Raw genomic sequence first — 22504 nt, 5'->3', positions numbered from 1 at the left:
GATGTGTGCATGTAGATGTAGATGTATGAATGTAGATGTATGAATGTGGATGTGGATGTACGCATATAGATGTGGATGTGGATGTGTGCATGTAGATGTATGAATGTGGATGTGGATGTATGCATGTAGATGTGAATGTACGCATATAGATGTGGATGTATGGATGTGAATGTGCATGTAGATGTAGATGTATGGATAAGGATGCATGAATGTGCATGTAGATGTGGATGTGAAAATAGATGCATGGATGTAGCTGTGGATGTATGGATGTGAATGTGGATGTGGATGTGGATATATGTATGGATGTGAATATATGATATGTGATGTGAAGGAATCTGAATTGATGAGATGGAAAATGATGTGATGGGATGAGTACACATATAAATGGAATGTGGAATAAACTGTAATGTGGATTGATGAGGGATAATGTGGAAAAATGAGAGTTAATATAGAAACTGTATTTGTAAACTGTTTGTAAATGCTGTTTGTAAATGGCTGTTTTATGTCAAGAATGCTGGGGAAGCATTTTGACCGTCTTGTGATTAAGGTCGTGGAGACCTAACTGATAAAGTTGCAACTGCTGAGACAGAGAGTCAATGGAGGATGTCTCGCATAGCAAAGTCGACCGAGGTCTTGACCAGCCTCGGTTCGATTAAAATGGTGAGCTTCCGGTACGGTGAATGAGGGACCAAGGAAGCGGCCTATGAGTGAAGCGCTAGGTCACCTGTGAAGGATCCTAGAGGGTGCTGACCATACGGTGCTCGGGCTCTGGGTCGCCTAGGATACCCACACGTGCGTCGAGGAAGATATTGGAATAAGGAGTAAGAGTTGTTTTGTAAAACCGGGCATGGATCTGGTTGATTGACCTTGCTGGTCTTCAATGGATGAATCCATAGCTCTTTATATGGATCTGTTGGTTGATCTTGCTGATCTTCAACGAGAGTCCATCTTGATTTTTATAAGTGATTATATTGCCGAGTATTATGGGCTAGGAACTATTGAAAAGGCCCCTGAGTGGACAGGTGGTGAGCGTTTTGGTTGCCAATGATGCCATAGATACTCTGATGAAGGAATGATGAGAAATTAAGAATCAATCGGATAATTTGGAAGATTGTGATTAGTGATACTATGGTTTCATTAAAGGATTGTTTTAAAGTTAGCTGATGCTAAGAAAAAGGCAATTTCATATTGGCTGTGTAAGTGGTGTGACTTGTTTTATGTTTGCATGAACTTCCGGCTAGGGGGCCTTGGAACTCTTTTCCTTGGTACTCGGGACAAAACCTAACCAAATTCCTAATTGGATCCCATCACTATAGTGGTTGGGCGGCTGGCTAACCCATGGGATTGGATGGGGTTAGGCTGGACTGATGGATTCGTAAATCGAGATTTAATTTCTATTATTATAATAGATGAAGTAAATCCCGGATAGTAATTGTTCTATGGATAAGAATCAACGGCTGTGCCTCTTAATGGGGAAAAAAGCGTTGATCCCAATGATCCAAGTGCAAGTTTCTTCCTTGATCTGACCAAGTACCGTTAGAGGTGCAATCGGATCAGTTTGATCAGTAATGGATCTTGACTACGTTAGAGTAAAGAGTTATCCTGGTGGAATCGCCCATGCTTTCCGGGTAAGGGAAGTTTTTTCGGGTTCGATTTTGGAAAAACCGATGGATTAGTCTATTGTCCGGATATCCGTGGATGAGGCCCCGAGTGAGCTCTCTCTCCACCCACTAACATTTTTGTTTGTTATTATTAAACAAACTAAAAAATAGAAAATATTATAAAGAGAGAGAAGGCGTAGAGTAGAGCGACTGAGTTCTGAGGGCATAGAGTAGCATCTAGAGGCCATAGCTACACAGATGTGAGTAAAGCCGGCTGCTAAGAACGCATTCTCCAAGCTTTATATTTCCATTTAAACAAAAAAACCCATGTTAATAAGGTATGTTGGTCCGGCAAGAGTGCCACCCACCCTGGCCTCTGCTTGTAGCCCCTCTGCTGCCTCAAGGCGGGTGCTTGACAAAAGAGGTCCGGTAAGAGGAAGGCCCGCTGTTGCTAAACCCATTAATCTGTTTGGCTTCCATGTGATTAGCCAATCCATCAGTCTGTCCACTACGTCCCATAATATCATCAATTGTCTCTCACTAATGATTAAAACGTTTGATCCGTAGATGGTAGACCCCCGAGGGCCCCCTTGCCCTCCCTATGCTGAGCCTGGCTGTCGAGGCTTGAGGGCTTGAGCTCTCTCTCTCTCTCTATCTCTCTCTCATACCTAGCACGCACTAAGTAGTAGGCTTGGCCGCACAGAGGGCAGGGCATCATCCTACTACAGAAGCCCATTTTTGCATCATGTCATTGTCGCCCTCCTAAAGCCCATTGGCCACCGTTTAGAACGACCCATATATATAATGTATTGTGCTTATTTCTGGTAGTGTGACGTAACAAAAGGAATGTGCAGACTGAGTGGCACTCACAATTCATAGTCTTCTTCAATCGTGCCACCTTCTCAGCCTCCTCCGGTGCAAGTGAAGAGAGGGGCGAGAAGGAGGGCACAACCAAAAGCTTCATGGGCAGGTGTGCGGAAAGAAAACGACCTACTTCTGTTTTTTTCCTTTCGCTTCCGAATGTTGGCGGACCATCAGAGCTACACTCGCTTTTGAATGTTGGCGGACACCATTAGAGGGAGGTGTGCAGAAAGAAAACGACCTACTTTTGTTTTTTTCGTTTCGCTTTCGAATGCTGGCGGACACCATCAGAGCCAGTGCAAAAATATTTTTACCACGTCCCATGTTGTTGGCCAAACATGCAGCATGCGGCAACTACACCTAAGGAACCATAGCGAAGGGGAGTTGGAGAGGTGCCACATATAAGAGACGACACACAGTTGTAGCCTGGAGTCTTGAAAGGAACGCTCCAAGCTAGCCAGCCTATGGTGTCCACATCGACCACCAGAGGTATGAGAGGAGGAGGAAAGATCTCGGCGGTTCAAAAACACACTCACTGACGCAAAGAGAGAGTTACTCTCACTGTGGGCCAGATAGCTGTTTGCGGTGTATTTAACGTTTTGAGAGCCTTTGGCAGAGAGAGAGAGAGGGGTACGGGCCAGAGAGCCTCGATAGGGCTTGCACCTAAAAAAAGTCTCCATGTGGCATGTAGCTGCATGCCCTGTAAAAGATATATTATTGGTCAAAAAAAGAAAAAAAAAAAGAGGGAAGAAAGAAAGGATGTGTGCAATAATATGGAGGATACAGACGTTGCTTAGAGAACACGTGGCAGGCGGCTTTTCCAAAATTCAAACGTTCCTCCTCTCTCTCTCTCATCTTTTATTCTTCTTAGCTCTCAAATTCGGTGCTCCCTGTATGCTGGATTTTGCCCTTTCTTGTTTCACTGAAGCGTTTTAGGGTTTCTGAGCTCTGGCTATGGTGTCTGTTGACTCTTCGCAGAAGCAGCATCGTCGTCTTCTCACAGGTTCGACCCTCTGATTCTGCTTTTCTACTTTTCCGTCTCTCCTGGCCGCTCGCTAGGGTTCCTCTGCTCTTTTCTAGGGTTCCATTTCTCTTCTTCTGTGCTTCCCGGGCTGCTTCAAACCAATCTGGTCCGTTTCCTTGATCACTGCAGAAAATGCAGCTTCTTGTTTGCTATCCAAGAACAAAAGGGAGCTGGGGGCTAGATTGAACTGCTTATGGTTCATTCAATTTCGTCATGAGGGCGAGTGCTAGCTTTTTGTTACGTTTCGAGATGGAGAAGACATGCACCACGAGGGAAAGTCTAGTGGTTTAGGGTTTCCTTCTAGCAGTAGCCGCTCGGAAGCAACTTGTTTCGAGATCAAGAGCAGCAGCATCGTGGCGAAATTTTGGCGATTAGGTTAAGATTTCTGGAGAGGCGCATAATATGGTGGTTAAGGAAGGCGGCCAAGGCCAGGTTCTTGTGATATCTGCACTGCAGCTTGTGGCGATTTAGGGTTTCGTGGCAGTGGTGGTTTAGGGTTTCGCTATGGCAGGTGTTGGTGGAGAGCCAGGAAGGAAGCTTCGGGCGAGGGGGCTACCTGCACCACCGGTGACTCGCTCGGCTGCTGCCTTTTCCAACAATGCTGCTGTCGCACGCCAGGTTGAGGTTTCACGGCGTGCAAAGGTGGCACCGAAGCGGGCTGCTATCGACGACAACAACCGCACGGCGATTGCTGCCCCGGCCCAGCATGCCAAAAAACGTGCTGCCCTCGCAAACTTGACTAACTACTCCAACATCTCTTCCACTCGCAACATCGTCCCAGTGTCCAAATCCCAAGTAAGTTGCATCAGAACTCATCAGATGATCTGTGATAATGCTGCTGGACTGTATAATGCTGTGTAATGTCACTCAAAAGCTTTAGATGTACGGTGTTGGGCCTTGGATCTATGCTTTTATAGTGCTCTGTGACGTCCCTGGTGTACGTGTTGCTTGAGTGTCTAGTCTTTTCAAGCATGGAAGATTCAACAAACCTCAACAAAACCTTTCGCATCTGAACTTTCCCTTCCCTGACACTTAAATTCAAGTTTCACTTGAACTAAAGCCTTTTCAAGCATGGAAGATTCGACAAACCTCAACCAAACTAGTCGCATCTGAACTTTCCCTTCCCTGAGCTTAGAAGATGTGCAACTAACAAATAGATCCAAAGAAAAATGATGGTCTTAGAACACAGGTCTCTTGCTGTTAGGGTTTCTGAAGCAGGCATTTTAACAGAAACCATGGGATGAGTCAAGAAAATTTTTATATGCAGGGGTCTACTTGAGTATTAGGGCCTAAGCCTTTCGATTGCCCACCCACAAGCGACACTCCTCAGTTCGTCTTCATAAGTTTTGACGGCTGGAAGGGGCAGGCTGTATGGGTAAGCCCCCTAAGTTTTCAATTGAACAACAGACTTATCAGCACACAAGATCCTATCAACCTCAACCAAACTTAATACATTTCTATCCTGAGGACTGACTTCTACGTTTAAACATTAGTCATCTCAAGCACAGCAGATCAGAGTGAGCAATAAGCTGCCATTATATGTGCAAGCAAAGCAACACACGAATCGAAAGCACGACACCATACATGTAGATCTTTTGAATAACACCATCCACTACCTGCCTGCCAAGGCCTAGTCTATAATTCTTTTGCAATGTGAAAGATGATGCCATGATGGTTGCCCACTCAACACTATTTCAGGTCCACTGTGTTCTCTTGTCATCAGAACGATCTACCTGATACTTTCACAACTGCTGTGATGTCTTTCCTTAAAAGTTGATTAGATCTGGGATGGCATCCCAAAAGAGTCATGTTCACTTTTTCTCCGTTTGGTCTTATGATTTTATTCTTGTCACATACAGCTCTGATCTAGAGTGGCAACATTATACTCGATTTTCCCAGTTATTTTTAGAACTCATCTACTGTGCTGAGATATCAATCTTATTTATTCAACATAATACATGTCTCTTTTATAGGATAAACTGAGTCAATGTATCTTTTAAATGCAGTCTACATGCTGATTATACTTGTTTTAAAAGGCGACTGTTCAGGTGAAAATCAAGAGTCAAGCTGCAGTCATCAAATCAAGGGAAGTTGAAGTGAATCAAGTGATTTTGGAGCCAAAATCTGAGGCAAACAGCCGTATCACATTTCACGACGAAAATGCTTTCGCAGGGAGAGCAACAGGTCCTCTGGACGTGGTCAAGTCTCAAGCACCATCAACTGGATGTAATCAAACCAAGACACTTGCATCGTTGGAGGGAAGAACACAACACAACTTCCACATATTGAAGGATCCTAAGCCTAGGGCTAGGCAAGGTGCTTCCTATTCTCTTCCCATCTTGATCTAGTGTTGTTTATCAAGTCGCGAAAGATGGGAGCCATTCTCTTGAATCATCACATCAAGACGGTTATCTCGAATCTTCAACAGGTTACTTGTTTGAAGAGTATGTGGAAGGGGAGGGATGGTCGTGCAAGAGTTACACAGACATTGATGATAACAAGGATCCACAGATGTGCTGTTCCTATGCTCCTGATATCTATTTTAACCTGTGTATGGCTGAAGTAAGTGTAGACCCATTTTGCTTTTGTTCATATTTTTTAAAATAAAAAATGCACTTGACATCCGTTTTGTGAATTCTGTTGGGGTGTTGGATTTTTAGCTGAAGAGAAGGCCTGCCAGAAACTTCATGGAAGCTGTGCAACAAGATATCAATGCCAGCATGCGTGGCATTCTTGTAGATTGGCTTGTGGAGGTAGCTATTTCTGTGAAAGTTTTTGATAATTATGGTTTAATGTGTCTTGTCCTTAAGATACTACTTTGTTCTGGTTTCTCAGGTGGCAGAGGAGTACAAGCTTGTACCAGACACGCTCTACCTCACAGTCGCATACATTGATCGCTTTTTATCTGGGAATGTGGTGAACCGTCAGCGCTTGCAGCTGTTGGGGGTCTCATGCATGCTCATTGCTTCGTACGTGAATCTTACTAAAGTTCACCTTCCAGTTTTATATAGCAGTTGGTTTATCTATTTCGGGGTCTTCATACAAGGCTGAGGAACTCATGTTTCTAGAACTCTTCCTCTGCAGAAAATATGAAGAGATATGTGCCCCACAAGTTGATGAATTTTGCTACATCACGGACAATACATATGGTCGAGAAGAGGCAAGTTCAACCAAGGATTATCTGTTTCCATATACCTCACAAATCTGTAGAGAACAGTTCTTAACATGCTTAAACAATTGCTTCAATTCTTAATCAGGTCCTTCAAATGGAAAAGAGAGTTTTGAATCATCTACAATTTGAGCTCACAGGGCCAACAATAAAAACATTTCTCCGGTAACATTTTCATGTTCGCAAGAGCTGTAAAGATTGAAATTGGCTCCATTCCTGCATTGAAGTTGAGTATAATGAGTCTATTCTTCTGGTGCACAGGCGCTTCATCCGGGCTGCACAGGCTGGGCAAAAGGTGAAAACTTGATGCATCAGTACTTCTTTGATAGTTGGGGGCCTTATGTGCTACACTTGTTTGTCCTGTTATTTGGCCGCTCACGCCTACATTGAGTGCTGGTGCAGATTTCTGCCTTGCAACTGGAGTTCCTTGGCAATTATCTGGCTGAGTTGACACTCGTGGAGTATGAATTCCTTCAGTATCTGCCATCAATGATTGCTGGGTCTGCTGTATTCTTGGCAAAGGTCACACTTGATCCCACAACCAAGCCTTGGGTAAGGTCTAAGATGAATGCTTAAGTCTATTTTGAAGTCTTGTGTTAATGGGGGTCAGCTGCCAAATCTGTTTTATCAGCTGGTTCTTAAGATGAATGCTTAAGTCTATTTTGTAGGCTTGTGTTTATGGTGGAGCTGCCAAATCTGTTTTATCAGGTGATTCTTATGTGCTATCTACACTTTTGGTTTTGTTTTTTTTTGACAGAATCCAACCCTGCAACACTATTCGGGTTACAAGCCCTTGGAATTGAAGGAGTGTGTCAAAGCAATCCATGATCTGCAGTGTAACAAGAAGAATTGTACACTGCCTGCAGTAAGGGAGAAGTACAAGCAGCAGAAGGTTTGTCATCAGTCACCTATTTCCCTTTTCTTCTTTTCAATTTGTGGAATCATATGTCCATCAAGGGGTCTGAATGTTTAACCATATCTTAAAAGGCTCCTTTAATTGCTCTGCAGTTCAAGTCTGTTGCAACCCTTGCACCTCCAGCTTTCATACCCCTCAAATACTTTGAAGACCTTGATGACATTTTACTGTAAAGGACAATGCAAACTATATACACCTGACATTGATGCGCTCAGCTCTTGTTTCATAAGCCTTCGTCTCAGACTCCTGGTTTGTGAATGCTATCTTCTCTCTTCTGAATGCTGCTGATGCATGATGGGGGATAGCCTCAAACAGGTTGCGCTCTACCTATTTAAGGGATCTTTAACTAAATTACCTGCAGCCTATTATCTCAAACATGTATTTATGCGTGCTCATGGAGTCCTGGGGTTTTTTGATTCTTTAAACAAATCACTTTTTTGTGTTTTAGGTACATCCTGCTGCTAGATTATTTAAAAAATATTTTTGCCTCACTCATGTGCCCATGTGAAAACTCCCATTTGTTATTCTTTTTTAATAGCTTTCTCAGTGGGATGTCTGTATTTTTCTGGGTGGGATGTAAGCATTATTTGATTTTGGTGAGGTCATTGTAGGCTGGGTATCCATCCCAGATCCTTTTTACCCTGGGAGGCCAAATGCAAACTTAAACAACCTCCATTTCACAACGCAGCCCTGATTTGATGAGAGGCAAGAATCAAGTGTATTATTTGAATTGAAATCACATAAAGCTGAGAATGCTGCCCATTTCAAGCGGCCCCACTTCTGGCACAGCTATTTATTGAACATGGCAGTGCCATGCTAATTCTAGAGGCAAGCTATGTATACTGATGCATGATTAGCTAAAAAAAAGGTTGCTTTGCTCATTCTCATCAATCTACTTTGAGTGTTGTGCTTCTCTCTATCTCTGTTAGGCAGTTGTTAGGCAGTTGAGTTTGTATTTCTTTGTAAGAAATATCAAGCATTCAAGCATGGAGGATGCTTATGATGTTCTGCTGGCAAACGATAACTTCAGCTCAGCTTTGAGCATAAAACCTTTGTTTTGTTGTGAAGGTGAGGACAAGCTTTGCCAGTTTTATTGACTTCTTAGGCTCACATCTTTGGGAATCGACTTGATCTCAACTCTTCGAGTATGTGAAAACAATAACACTGTAAGTGACTGATGGGAATAATGTCTAGTCAGTCATGCCATTGGAGCTCAAAGTTGATATACCTTCCATCAAGCTAGGTGTCTAGTAGTGCCTAGGTAGAGTGATTGTTAGGAATAATGCCTAGATAGTCATCCCAATTTAGCTCAAAGTTGATATATCTTCCATACCTTCCATCAAGCTAGGTATGTAGTAGTGACTAGGTAGAGTGACTAGACAGAGCATTCGATTATAGGTATGAGGAAGAGTTTTGAAGTAATCGCTTGAGATATTCCTCTAAGCTAGGTATGTAGTAGTGACTAGGTAGAGTGACTAGACAGAGCATTCGATTATAGGTATGAGGAAGAGTTTTGAAGTAATCGCTTGAGATATTTTTCTAATCTTAGATAGGCTGTCCAACGGGTTCGCGATGTTCATTGTTGTTCTTACACACCATGCTATCCCTCTTCGAAAGCTTCATGGGACATACTAGTCACTAGTCTTTGGATCATCGCCACTTGGATGTCTATGGTAACATGATGAATATGACATGAATCATTGCCTGGTAAGCAATGTTTGCATTTAGATCAAAGGGGTCTCTCCTATCATTATGCTCTATGGTCAAGGGTTTAGTGTCATTAGTTCTCAACAGGCAAAAACAAAGCCATTCTTTCCACCAGCCCACTAAGCCACCTACCTACCTTATGAAATGGGGAGAAGGCCTGCGTGCATACACACGACAGGACACTTTTCAAGGTTGAAATGTTGCGTTGTGTTACTTTTTCCCCTTTTCAAGGCCATGCTTGGCCTAGTTCCTGCAGGGGAAATTGGCATATATGCCCGAAGCTGCTTTAGCAAAGTGGACTAGGAGGCTGCCAGCATCAAAATTGCAAAGTTAATGGGTTGGTGGGCTTGAAGGTACGATCTTGTAGGTCTATGGTCAAGGGTTTAGTGGCAATAGTTTTGAAGAGGCAAAAAAAACAAAGCCCTTCTTTCCACTATCACCTCATGCCACGGCACACTTTTCTCCCCTTTTCAAGGTCATGCCTGGTCCAGTTCAGCTGCTGGTGAAACTGCCATATATGCCACTTTTCCTTCATTGGTCCAACCCATCCTAGTGTGCAAACTGGCTTTCTCCGGTGTGTGAACTGTAATCAAGCATTTTTGTGTGGCCAAGTTTAAGTTTTTAAGAAGCATGGATGGAATGCCTCGTTCCCCTGAAATCCCTTTAGTGCTCGTGGGAAAAGCCTGCCTCTAGGTAACACCAAAGCAATGGTGCTTTCTCAATCACTGTTGATAACTAGTAAATTGCATTCATTTGTTGCAACCTTTAGGAAAGATAATGTAAGAACCTTAGTCTCAACCCTATCCCCTCACCACGCCTCGATCCCTCCTTGGTCCCACTCGTAATAATTCCTTTGCATGCACCTTCTCCATCCACCACCTCTTTACCCACCTGCCTATGCCATCCTCTCCTTCCTCCTTGCGCCTCCCTCAGCCCTCACGGCCAGGAGAGAGAAAGATATGTCTGCATTGTGTGTGTGTGAGAGAGAATTTTCGATCTGATCCCTTTCCTCTAGCCCAAATGGTACATTCATATTCTCTACTTTCTTCTATCTTGCCTTTTCAGATGGATTTTCTCCTTGATTCTGTGCAGTTGTCTTTTTGGAGACTTGTCTGGTTAATTTGATTCTTGCATTTTTCTGTTCTTCATGAGACTTGTATGATTTTTTTTCTTGCTTAATTTGCCTTGTTCTTGTTGCATTTTATCTTTTGCCTTATTTGAAGCAGCCTAGGCCCCTTCATAATCAAAAGATTGATTTTTTTTTCCAACTTTATCACTTCAATCTCTCACAATGATGTAACATCTAGAATCTTTGACTCAACATTGCCCAAAATCACATCTCTAATTGAATTCGCATTGATTGTTAAATAGAGGGACAGAACACAAACTTTTCTTTCCCAAGGATATGGTTAGGAAGCCATATCCTTGCCGCTCATCTGTCCGTTTTGTTTGTTTCACCAAAGAGAGTATGACATGGAATTGAAGATGTATGCCTTTGGGCATGTCGGTGGCTCACTTTATGTATAGCACAATCAAAAGCATCATAAAAAAGCTCAACAAGATAGAACTATGCTTGGATCATGCTCAAAGTGTGCTTGCATTTACACACTGTCTCAAACTTGAGAAGGGGCTTCCATACAAGCCTTTGGAAGGCACAAACAATTGTCATGCTTTTTTGATACTTCGAAATTTCTTGCAAGGTTTTCAAGCTAGTCTCATTGACACTTTTTTTTTTTTTTTGCCTTGAGCTCTTGATTGAATGTTGTCCTCGATGCTTGATCCTTGCATCTGTTCTTTCATATTTTTTTGACTTGAAAAGTTTATTAGCCATAGCTTTAATCTCAGCCTTACTTGCAAAAGATTAGATTATGATAGACAATTGCGGGGTGGAGTAAATGGCCAACACGTCAAGCTCATGACTTGAAGACTGTGGGTTTGAACCTTACCCTCGCACAATGATAGACAACTCCCAATCTCTCTCTCTCTCTCTCTCTCTCTCTCTCTCTCTCTCTCCTAGCCATACTTGCAAAAGATTAGATTATGATAGACAATTGTGGGGTGGAGTAAATGGTCTCTCTCCATTAAGGAAAAAAGTACCCAAGATTGGCATGAAACGAGCATAAAGGACTTTTTTTTATATAAGGGCTTGGTGCATCCTTCATTTACCTAGAAGATTTGGCCTTCACTGTCTCTACCTTGATCTATTTTTTATCTAAAATTCCTACTTGGGAAATTAGAGTTCACAAACAAGATGAGTGTGAAGGGCTATTTTTCATATGAGGGCTTGGTGTATCCTTCATTTACCTAGAAGATTTGGCTTTGATTGTCTCTACTTTAATCTATTTCTTATCTAAAATTCCTACTTGGGAAATTAGAGTTTCCAAAAAGGTCAAACAAGATGTGCCAACTTGTTTGTCTACAAGTAGTTCACACTTTGAGGAAAGTGTTGAAAAAATCAAATATGATTAGCCACACCATGATTATGAAGTGGTGAAGCATATTACATCTATGTTTTCCAACTTGTTTGTCTATAAGTAGTTCACACTTTAAGGAAAGTGTTGAAAAAATCAAATCTGATTAGCCACACCATGACTATGAAGTGGTGAAGCATATTACATTTAAGTTTTCCAACACCTTCGAACATTGTGTTCAAGTCAAGAGCTTACATTAGCTTGTATTGCACTTTGCTGTACAGTTGTAAATGCAACTTCCATCACTCCATTGTTACACCATAATTCTTACATGGCTAGGGGGTGATGGTAGGGCTTCAATGACCTTGATGGAGGTGAGGAGAAGATTGCCTAAACTATGGATCAATCACACAAGAGGTGGATAGAGAGGAGAAGCTCATACAAGAGAGATCCTACAATCAGAACCTATCTAAGCAAGCAAGATTCAATAGAACACAAGCAAGAGGGTAAGGAGAAGAGGGAGAGCTCACAAGTATTCTATTGCAAGGGAATATGAATGTGTATTGCTTAATGTCAAAATTGACTTATACAAATGACTAGTTTTCATACTAGGTCGAACAAAACTTAACAATAGTCTCAGGTCACTAGTTCTAGTCTTAAGAAAGTATACACACGAAGTTGGTATCTTTCTTATTTGGAATTAAGCTCAGGGTAAGGTTGCTTTATAAAGTTCAGCACCACCTTGGTCTTCCATTACCTGTGGGTAAGATGACAAAGTGCCTTATGGTAGGTTGAGTGGGTGAAACCATGTGAACATGTGAAGTGGTTTAACATACCCCTTTCTTCATGACCATGTCCTCACATCATCAAAAAACAGCTTGGTGGTGAAGATGTTGTTGGTTCCAAAAGATGTGGTGGATGGTGAAAGATGTAGTTAGGGTGGTGAGATGAGACCAATCCATGACGATGTGGATGGTTAAAGATGTAGTGAGTGTGAAACCAATCCACGATGAGACCAATCCATGTGCTATTGAGCCTGTTGGAGATAGAGTTTAGTTGGCCCTTAAGTTAGGAAGTAGGTTGATGTTGTATGTGATGTAATGTGGGAGTGAAAATCTTTAATGATGTGAGGCCTTATCTTTGGGTTGTTAGTTGTTTATGGGTCCATAGAAAGAAAGAGGGCACGTGGCTTTCTTTGCTGAATCATGCACCAAGACCACCTTCATTTGATTGGCACAATGATTGATGGTGGTCCTGAATGATTCCTAAATCTCATGGTGAAACTAGAGACATGGCTACGTCATTGTTGCTTATTGCTCTTTGGTGGTGAAGTTCTTATTGTTGTGATGGTGAAGATAGTCGAAAAAGAGGCAAATGGTCCAATGAAGATTGGCCATGAGTTGTTATGTTGTGATGCTGAAGATAGTTAAACAAGAGATAAATGGTCTAATGGAGACCACGATGAGTTATTTTCTTTGAAGATCTTTGGAGGTTCATGCACACTATGCTCTCGAAAAGGTATCAATGTGATTGGTCATACCATGGACTAGACGTTTGCTCACCATGTCCCCTATCTAGTGATGATGTACCTAGATGGCTGTCAATAATGAGGCTCAATGCAGGTGCTAGCTATTGTGAGTGTGATTTGTGTAAGATGTGCTTATAAAGTGAAAAACCCTTGTGAATAAAGCAAATGTCATGTATGCGTTATGAGAGTTAAAGCTATGCTTGTGTGTGTTCTCTCCTCCATATGACAACTCCAACTCCTTGCTTTCTTTTACTGTTGCTCTCTTTGAAATGTACCTCTCATTCTAGTTTTGGGGAATCACGATCATGATGCTTTTGTGGCACAATGATTTTGAATCGGATTTCAACCCAACTCCCTACTTTCTTTGACTCCCTTATTGCTGATTTCTTTGAAATTTACCTTTCATTCCGATTTTGGGTGGTGCACTCAAAGTGGAAAGGTGCATCTCACTCATTTTAAGTGTTTTTGAGAGATGTCAACTCTACCACATCTCATTGAATCTACTTAAATGATAATTTTGGGTTGAACACATGCGGTGTCATCCTTGGACACATCGTCTCTACGCCTGTGGCTTTAGGAATGTATGGCCGTGGACTAAGGTATGAATGGTTGTGCCAAAGTTTTTTTTTTTTAGTATGTCCGTATGCTGCGCGAAATTTTTTTTTCCCAGGTACGTCCGTTTGCTGCGCGAATTTGAATTTAAGGTGACAAAGTTTTTTTTTTCGAGTACGTCCGTATGCTGCGCGAATTTTTTTTTGGGTACGTCCGGATGCTGCGCGAATTTGAATTCAAGGTGAAGTTATTGTTGAGTGAGGGACAACTCAAATCCCCTCATTAACGCAAGGTAGGTGGGAAAAGGCTAAAGTTAGAGGTTAACTCTAGATTAGTGGTTTTTAACTAATCTAGAGGCACTCTAACTTAACCAAGAATTAATCCTTCTTAATGCCACTATTAATCACCTTTTAACTCTTTTCTTTGCTCTCTACTTACTCCCTAATGGTGAGGAGTTTAGAGATGGAGATTTTATAGGTGGATTAGCAATGTTTAGGCTAACCCAATGTGATAATCCCTAATTATCGTATCTAATTAGCTCTCTAATTAACCCACTCAAAAGAGAAAAAATTTGGCAAATGAGACCTAATTAGTGCTAATTCTCACTAATTGTGACCTAATGGGGGTGGCCTAGGCATGGAATTAGGTCAAGGAAAGTGTTTAGAACACTAATGCCACTCCAATTAGTCCAATTGCAAGCAATTAGGCTCATTTTGTTTTGTTTTTTAAAGCTCTTTTTAAGTTCACTAATCACACTAACTCATAGATTAGTGATAATAAGTGAAAATTAAGAGATTATTTGTGATTTTTTTGGTTGATTAGGGTTCTATCTCAATTCCTAAGCTACCTATGTACGCTAATCTAACCAAAAACATGTTTGAAAGAAAAAAATTAGCAAAAAACACTATGTTTAAGCAAAAACCCTCCTCTTTGAGCTCTCTAATCACTCAAATCTCTAGTTTTTTGGCTCAAACACTTGTTAATCCTACTTCTAACCACAAGCTATGTACAAAATCTAAACAAAAACAACAAAAAAATTTAACAAAGCAAATCAAACAAAATAAAAATCGAATGCCATACTAGTTACTTACTTGGCACCGACTTCGTCGGATTCGAATCAAAGAAGGCTTTGAGAAGTAGCGGATTGGCACTCCTCAGCAGCGGCGCCAAAGATGTTAAGCTCACCCTAATGTGTCATGTGAAGTTACCAATTTGCCGAGCTCAAGCTACGCTCAAGAGATTCACCACAGTCGCTTTGTTGCCACTATCCTCCCACACTCGTTGTCACACCGAGGCAGTTGCTAATCCAATGGGTGGTGCAACCTCTCTCGTGAAGATCTTGTGGGATCTTTGTGGAAGATGATCGCAGTGATAGCATAATCACTCAAGCAAGATGGAGAGAAGAAGCAACAGAGAACACGTGATTAGCATCACTCCCAAACCCTAACCCTAAGCACACCACACATGTTAGATTAGAGGAGAGAGAGAGAGAGAGAGAGAGAGCACTCTAATTCTATTGCACAAATGGGAGAATAAGTTACAAACAAGAGAAATTGGCTTTTATAGTTCCAAGCCTTTTCCCACTAGGCTGTCGGGAGTAAGTGACCCGAGGCACCCAAAACATAGTTATAAGGCTTTTCTCTATGGTTTGGCCAACTGACCAAGATCCTCTTGTCTGTCCTTCAAAGCTCAATTATTGGGAGCGTCTTTAAGGAGTTTCCCTCATCAAATGACTAGATTTACAATATAGTGCGGGCACCCATTACATAAGTGTGCGGACATAGTTATCGTAGAAATATGTTAACCAATATGTGGTTAATAGTGATGCCACAAATGAACTTTTTCCACTACTATCACATACACAAGATAAACGTGCTTTACATAAATGAGACAAGGCCTACATGATATATGTAAACAAAATAGAATCAATTAACCACACTTTATCACCTAGTCAACAACTCTTTTTAGATCAGTTCAAAGACTCTTTTGCTGATGATCTACCCCCAGGCCTATCTACATCTCATCCAGAAGACCACACAATTAAGATCATCCTTGGTAGTCAACCACCACATAAATCTCCCTATAGACACAATCAAATTCAACAAAAAAAGATTCAATTGACAAATAGAAGAACTTTTAGATTGAGGACTCATAAGGCCAAGCAGTTCTCCTTTCGATGCCCCAGTACTTTTAGTACAAAAAAAGAACCAGACCTATCGTATATACATTGACTATAGAGCTTTGAATAAGATCATTATTAAAAATCAATATCCCATTCCTCGTGGTGATGATTTATTAGATAAACTTCATGGTGCATGTGTATTCAGTAAGATATATTTAAACTTTGGATATCACCAAGTTCGAATACACATATCTGACATATACAAAACTACTTTTTGTACTCTATCCGGACATCATGAATTTCTTGTTATGCCTTTTGGTCTTGATAATGCACCTACAACATTTAGTCTAATGAACAAGAGCATAAACAACATCTTATCTTTGTATTCAACCTTTTGAAAGAAAAGCAGTTATATACTAATCCAAAGAAAATTTCTTTCTTTCAAAAAGAAATTGAATATTTAGGTCATAATGTATCAATTGAAGGAATTAGAGTAGACCCCAAAAAGGTCCATACTATCAAGACTTGGCATACTCCAAAGAATGTAGCTGAAGTTCATTCTTTTCTAGGGTTGTGTAGTTATTACACAAAAATTGTTCGTCGCAGTTTTTCTTTGATTGTATTACCTTTGACCTTACTTTTTTAAAAATAAATCATTTTTCATTGGGGAGAATCTCAACAAAAATCCTTCGATATGCTTAAGCATATTCTTACACATACCCCTCTGCTTCAATCATCACTTGATTTTTCTAGACCATTCTTCCTTGTTGCACTGATGCTAGTGGATCCAGTATTGGTGCAGTCCTCAAGTAGGATGGTCATCCTGTTAGTATACACTCAATGCCCACCTCTCAACATGTATCTCACTTTGATGTATAATGCACATTTGTTAGGCCCCCATTATGAGGAGTAGCCATGGTGCATATGTCTTTAGTGGAAACCCCGGCTTAGATGCCGATGGGGTCATTATTGTGACCATTGATGATGGTTAGGAGATGGTCAGGGGTATGTGCGTTAGCTGGGGTCCGGGGCATCGGCCCAGCTGGGGGGTCTCGGGGGGGCTAGCAGCTCCCCTGGAGATGACGGTATGAGGAATATTCCCTAAAATATTCCCTCGGATGCTAGGTCCATCATTAGAGGGCGGTGGTCTGGGCCGCGTTCTTGATACGCGGGCAATGACTGTGTCTATGTAGTGTAACCACCCTCGTTGTATACGCGTCTACCACCCTGCCTATAGTATTATATATGGGCATGGTTGCCATGAGCTAAGGCATCCAATGCTTGTGGGTATCCACCCCCTTCTACACCTCGTACATACTCCATCCAGAGTCTGCCTAGATCATCTAAGCTCTACTTGAGAGTGCATGGGTGGACAGCACCATCACTTATATCTCTTTGGTATAATCAGAATTTTAAATTCTCTCCATTGTGTATCTATTGCATTATCTATTGTGCTTTGTCTTGCTATCTCTTTCTGCTGTGCCATATTCTTTTATGGTATCAGAGCTTAGGTACTCTTAGCAGGGATAGTGAATAAAGTTTAGTCTTTCTTTGCATAGAACCCTAGGAGTGATGGCTTCTACCTCTGCTGCTGCTGCTGTTGCACTAGTCTTGCGCATTTGTCCACCTGCCTTCACGGAAGGCAAACTTGATGGGACGAACTATACTCTTTGGAAATTCAAAATTAATGCCATTCTAGACTCTTATGAGCTCCTAGAAACTCTTCTGGGAGGAATGGATGTAGAACTAGTGGGAAGTCCCGACCCCAAAAACCCTACAAACATGCTTTTGCCAGATGCTACACTTCTTCGGGCATGGAGAAGGCGCAATGCTGACGCACTTTGTGCCATCGTCTCACTAGCGTAAGTGATTCTGTTCTCACTCTGATTCAACATACTACCAAGGCTACAGAGGCTTGGATCATGCTCAGAAATCAGTATGAGACTCACAATCAGACCATGATTTTGAACCTGGAGAATTAGCTTGCTGTGCTGAAAAGTTTGCTGAAGGAGAAGCTACTGAAGCATTTAAAAAATCTGCGAGATCAAATGGCTGCTGTAGGGATTACACACACTAGTGAGAAGTTGGCCCAGAGGTGCATCTGAATTCTTCCACAGAAGTATGACGGCTTGGCTACATCATTAAACACTTAGGTTAGAGTACCATCTTTATCATTTGAAGAATTTAGTGCTATGCTACTTGAGAAGGAGATGCCACTGAAGACCCGCGAGCGACGAGCGATGGTAGTGATGCTGCATTTTTGGCCAATGCTAAAGGTAAAGGTACAACCTCTTCTGATGAGAAGAAGAAGAAGCCAAAGAAGAAGAAGTTTCAAGGGAGCTGTTATTACTTTGACAAGAAGGGTCATACTGTCAAAGACTGTAGAAAGAAGCATGCTTGACAAGAAGAACGGCACCTTGAAGTCTTCATGGAAGGGAAAGGAGTTAGTCAACAATGTCGAGACCGAGCTTGAATTTTGAGTCGCCATTGAAGAGGTATGTTCATCTGCTCAGGCTCCAGTTGATGATTCATGGATTTTGGATAGTGGAGCATCCCGACACATGACTAGTAAGAAGGGCTGGTATAGTTCCTGGAAACTTCTACAGGAACCCATCAGTGTTGTTGTTGGGAATAATGCTAAATGTCTAGACGAAGGGTCTGGAACCATATCTTTTGCGGTAGCTACAGGTGAAGAGAAGAAGCTGTCAAATGTGCTCTATGTACTAGAGATAAAGGGAAATCTATTATCAGTTGTTGCGATGACGGATCATGGGCTTGAAGTACACTTCAAGAAAAGTGAGACAAAAATTCTAGATGCTGTTGGGGCAAGGTAGTTGGCAAAGGAGTAAGGCGCAACAATCTCTATGAGCTGAGTGCCCTTACAGTGTCTGCAGATAAGAGCACAAGCAAGCTTTGGCGGCGCATGAGCGATTTGGTCACATTGGATTTGCCGTGCTAAAGGAGATGTAGAAAAGGGTATGGTAGCTAATTTGCCTGCATTTTCAAAATTGCAAGAACCATGTGAAGCTTGTATGATGGGCAAGCAACAATGCAAGGCATTTCCACAGGAAAGCAATAATCGGGTAAAGACTCGTCTAGAGTTGGTACATGCCAATCTTTGTGGTAAATTTTCTACTAGTGCATTAGGGGGATCTTCTTACTTTATGCTGTTAGTCGATGATGATTACAGTAGGAAGATGTGGGTTTATTTCCTTCGGCATAAGGCTAAAGCTTTTGGCAAGTTCAAACAATGGCATAAGCTTGTGGAAAATGAGACAGGAAAGAAGGTGAAGAAGTTTCTACAAATCAAGGAGGAGAATTCCTTTCGATGAAATTTGACAGCTACTACAAGGAGAATGGCATCAAGCGCCAACTCACCACTGCTCACACACCTCAACACCTCAACAAAATGGTGTTGTAGAACGCTGCAATCGAACTGTCAAGGAGATGGCTCAATGCATGTTGAAGGCAAAGGGTTTTCCCAATACATTTTGGGCTGAAGTAGTCAACACAGCAATTTATGTCCTCAATCGGAGCTACACAAAGGCACTCAAAGATGTTACACCTCAAGAGGCCTACTATGGTAAGAAACCTTCAATTTCTCATTTTAGAACATTTGGCTGTGAATGTTATGTGCATATTCTAGATGTATCCAGGACCAAGCTAGATGCCAAAAGAAAGAAGTGTATCTTTCTTGGATATAGTCAAGAGTCGAAGGCATATCGGCTTTATGATACAGAGGCAAAGAAGATTGTGGGGCTAGCCAAGATGTGGTATTTGCAGAACAGCCACACTCATTGGAGGAAGGAGATCCGTCCGCTCTATCATCAACCGGAGAAATAGTCCACCATGAACCCAACCCACCAGTCAGATTTCCTCTCAAGGAGGAAGAGTTTTCAGATGATGAAGACTCTCACACATCACAATAGCCTGCTCCTGCTGCACCACAAGGAAAGCCACTTCCAAAGTGGGCACAACAACTCTTTGATGAGAGTAATCCAGTACCTAAGAAGCCAGAATCTTCAGCAGAGCAGTAGATGGACCACGTACATCAAGGAGAATAGAGGAGTAGAGAAGAGCATCTGATCTCATTGTCAATATGGCCTTGATGGCTAAGATAATGGGAACAGTGAAGGAGTCATCCACCTTGGATGAAGCCTTAACAAATCCAAAGTGGAAAGCAGCGATGGAGTTTGAGTATGACAGCATCATAAAGAACAACACCTAGGAGCTAGTTGACCGACCACCAAACAAAAAGGTAATTGGAACCAAATGGGTTTGGAAAGCTAAGTATAAGGCTGATGGCTCACTCAAAAAATATAAAGCTAGGTTGGTTGCACAGGTAGAGGGTTTCGACTTTGATGAAACCTTTTCTCCCATAGTTTGTATGACAACTATCAAGGCGGTACTTGTTGCCTTGGCTGCTCACAAAAAGTGGCCAGTTTTTCACATGGATGTCAAATCAACATTTTTGAATGGCCATCTCAAGGAGGAGGTATATGTAGCTCAACCACTAGGTTTTAAGATGCCCAGATCAGAAAACAAAGTTTGCAAGCTGAAGAAGGCATTGTACGGGCTGAAACAGGCCCCAAGGGCATGGCATCATAGGATAGACCAATTTTTCAAAAGATTAGGTTTATAAGAAGTGTTTCTGATGCTAACTTGTATGTTCTAAAAACTTATGGGGCAAGATTGTTTTGGTTGCCTTGTATGTAGATGACTTAAACATTTCAGGTGACAATGAAGAGATGATCCAGAAGACAATGGATATGCTGAGCCATGAGCTTGAGATGACAGACTTGGGTCTTATGCATTTCTATTTGGGGATTAAGGTCTGGAAAGAGTCAGGTAAAATCTTCATTTTGCAGCAGCAAAAGTATGCTTGGGAGATTATCAAAGCATTGGGATAACAAATTGCAAGCCTGTGTCTACACCAATGGAAGTGAACATGAAGCTTTTTGCAGAGGATTCTTCATCACTTGTTGACATCAAGAAGTACATGAAGTTGGTGGGGAGTTTGATTTTTCTCACTAACACTAGATAGATATCAGCTTCACAGTTGGAGTGTTGAGTAGCCACGAGAGAGTCATTGGAAGGAAGGGATGAGGGTACTTAGGTACATCAGAGGTACTCTTGAGTATGGCAATCTTGAGTATGGCATCACTTATAGCATGGATGACACTCTGACAGGTTATTGTGACTCAGATTGGGCAGGATATTGTGATTATAGGAAATCAGTTTCTAGATATTATTTTTCGCTTGGTTCTGGTGCTTTCTCTTGGACCAGCAAAAAGCAACCTACAGTGGCACTTTCTTCCAGAATCCACACAGAGGCTGAGTATGAGGCAGCTTGCTTTGCTGCGTGTGAGGTAATATGGCTAAGGAGAATCTTGGTTGACATGGGAGTTTAGATCAAGGAGGCTATAGTCTTAAGGTGTGACAATCAAAGTTGCATGGCTATCTCCAAGAACCCTATGTTTCATGCTCGCACAAAGCACATTGAGATTCAGTATCATTATGTGCGGGAGTTGATAGAGGATGAGATAGTGGAGTTGGAGTATTGCTCTATAGAGCAAAACTTCGTCGACATCTTCACCAAGGCTCTTGGGAAGGACTAGCTCACTCGGCATCTTCATCGACTTGGCATTGGGCCAAAAACCTAGTTCATCTTCGGGGGAGGTGTTAGTATACACTCAATGCCCGCCTCTCAGCGTGTATCTCACTTTGATGTATAATGCACATTTGTTAGGCCCCCATTATGAGGAGTAGCCATGGTGCATATGTCTTTAGTGGGAACCCCGGCTTAAACGTCGATGGGGTCATTATTGTGACCATTGATGATGGTTAGGAGATGGTCAGGGGGGTACGAGCGTTAGCTGGGGTCCGGGGCATCGCCCCGACTAAGGGGTCCCAGGGGGGCTAGCAGTCCCCCTGGAGGCGACGGTATGAGGAATATTCCCTAGAGTATTCTCTCAAATACTAGGTCCATCATTAGTGGGCGGTGGGTCTCGTTCTTGATACGTGGGCGGTGATCGTGTCTATGCAGTGTAACCACTCTCATTGTATACGCATCTACCACACTGCCTATAGTACTATATATGGACATGGTTGCCATGAGCCAAGGCATCCAATGCTTGTGAGTATCCACCCCCTTCTACACCTCATACATTCTCCATACAGAGTCTGTCTAGATCGCCATCTAAGCTCTACTTGAGAGCACACGGGTGTACAACACCATCACTTATACCTCTTTGGTATAATCAAAATTTTAAATTCTCTCCATTGTGTATCTATTGCATTGTCTATTGTGCTTTGTCTTGCTATCTCTTTCCGCTGTGCCATATTCTTTTACATCCCCTTGCATATGAAATTAGAAAACTTAAACCATTTGAAACTAAATATAGTACATATGACAAAGAACTTCTTGCTGTTGTTTATGCACTTCGTACATGGAAACATTATTTATTGGGTTCTGCATTTCTCATTAAAATAGACCAATAGAGTATACGACATCTACTCACCCAACCATTGATATCTGACCATCACATTAAATGGACATCATTTATTCAAAGTTTTTGTCTTGTTTTGCAATATCAACCAGGTAAAAAAATGT

The 22504-nt window shown here is 41.9% G+C and overlaps 1 protein-coding gene across 3 annotated transcripts; it reads left to right on the top strand.

The window, feature by feature from the left end:
- Positions 1 to 3302: 3302 nt before the first annotated feature.
- On the top strand, positions 3303 to 8063 carry LOC147631653 (cyclin-A1-1-like). Of its 3 annotated transcripts, none has more exons than XM_086808173.1 (11): positions 3303 to 4281; positions 5523 to 5802; positions 5915 to 6048; positions 6147 to 6239; positions 6322 to 6455; positions 6571 to 6646; positions 6744 to 6820; positions 6917 to 6950; positions 7058 to 7207; positions 7413 to 7547; positions 7664 to 8063. In XM_086808173.1, the coding sequence occupies exons 1-11, from the start codon at positions 3991 to 3993 to the stop codon at positions 7742 to 7744; spliced, it is 1485 nt and encodes a 494-aa protein (XP_086664299.1). In that variant the 5' UTR covers positions 3303 to 3990; the 3' UTR covers positions 7745 to 8063. The 3 variants fall into 3 exon arrangements, with proteins under 3 accessions (XP_086664299.1, XP_086664300.1, XP_086664301.1); XM_086808174.1 differs by having other exon boundaries at positions 3316 to 4281; positions 5535 to 5802; XM_086808175.1 differs by lacking the exon at positions 3303 to 4281 and adding an exon at positions 4844 to 4861.
- Positions 8064 to 22504: the final 14441 nt, after the last annotated feature.

Source organism: Cibotium barometz, chromosome 14 (genome assembly GCF_041138505.1).
Source record: "Cibotium barometz isolate CiBa-2024 chromosome 14, ASM4113850v1, whole genome shotgun sequence".
Taxonomy (NCBI): domain Eukaryota; kingdom Viridiplantae; phylum Streptophyta; class Polypodiopsida; order Cyatheales; family Cibotiaceae; genus Cibotium; species Cibotium barometz.
The sequence above is the reverse complement of the archived record's forward strand: the minus strand, read 5'-3'. Positions and strand labels throughout refer to the sequence as shown.

Bases quoted from the DNA above. Each gene is read 5' to 3' on its own strand.
- LOC147631653 (XM_086808173.1), top strand. From the start codon at position 3,991: ATGGCAGGTGTTGGTGGAGAGCCAGGAAGGAAGCTTCGGGCGAGGGGG. The intron at 6,821-6,916 runs GTAACATTTTCA...TCTGGTGCACAG, and splicing joins ACAATAAAAACATTTCTCCG to GCGCTTCATCCGGGCTGCAC. The intron at 7,548-7,663 runs GTTTGTCATCAG...ATTGCTCTGCAG, and splicing joins AGAAGTACAAGCAGCAGAAG to TTCAAGTCTGTTGCAACCCT.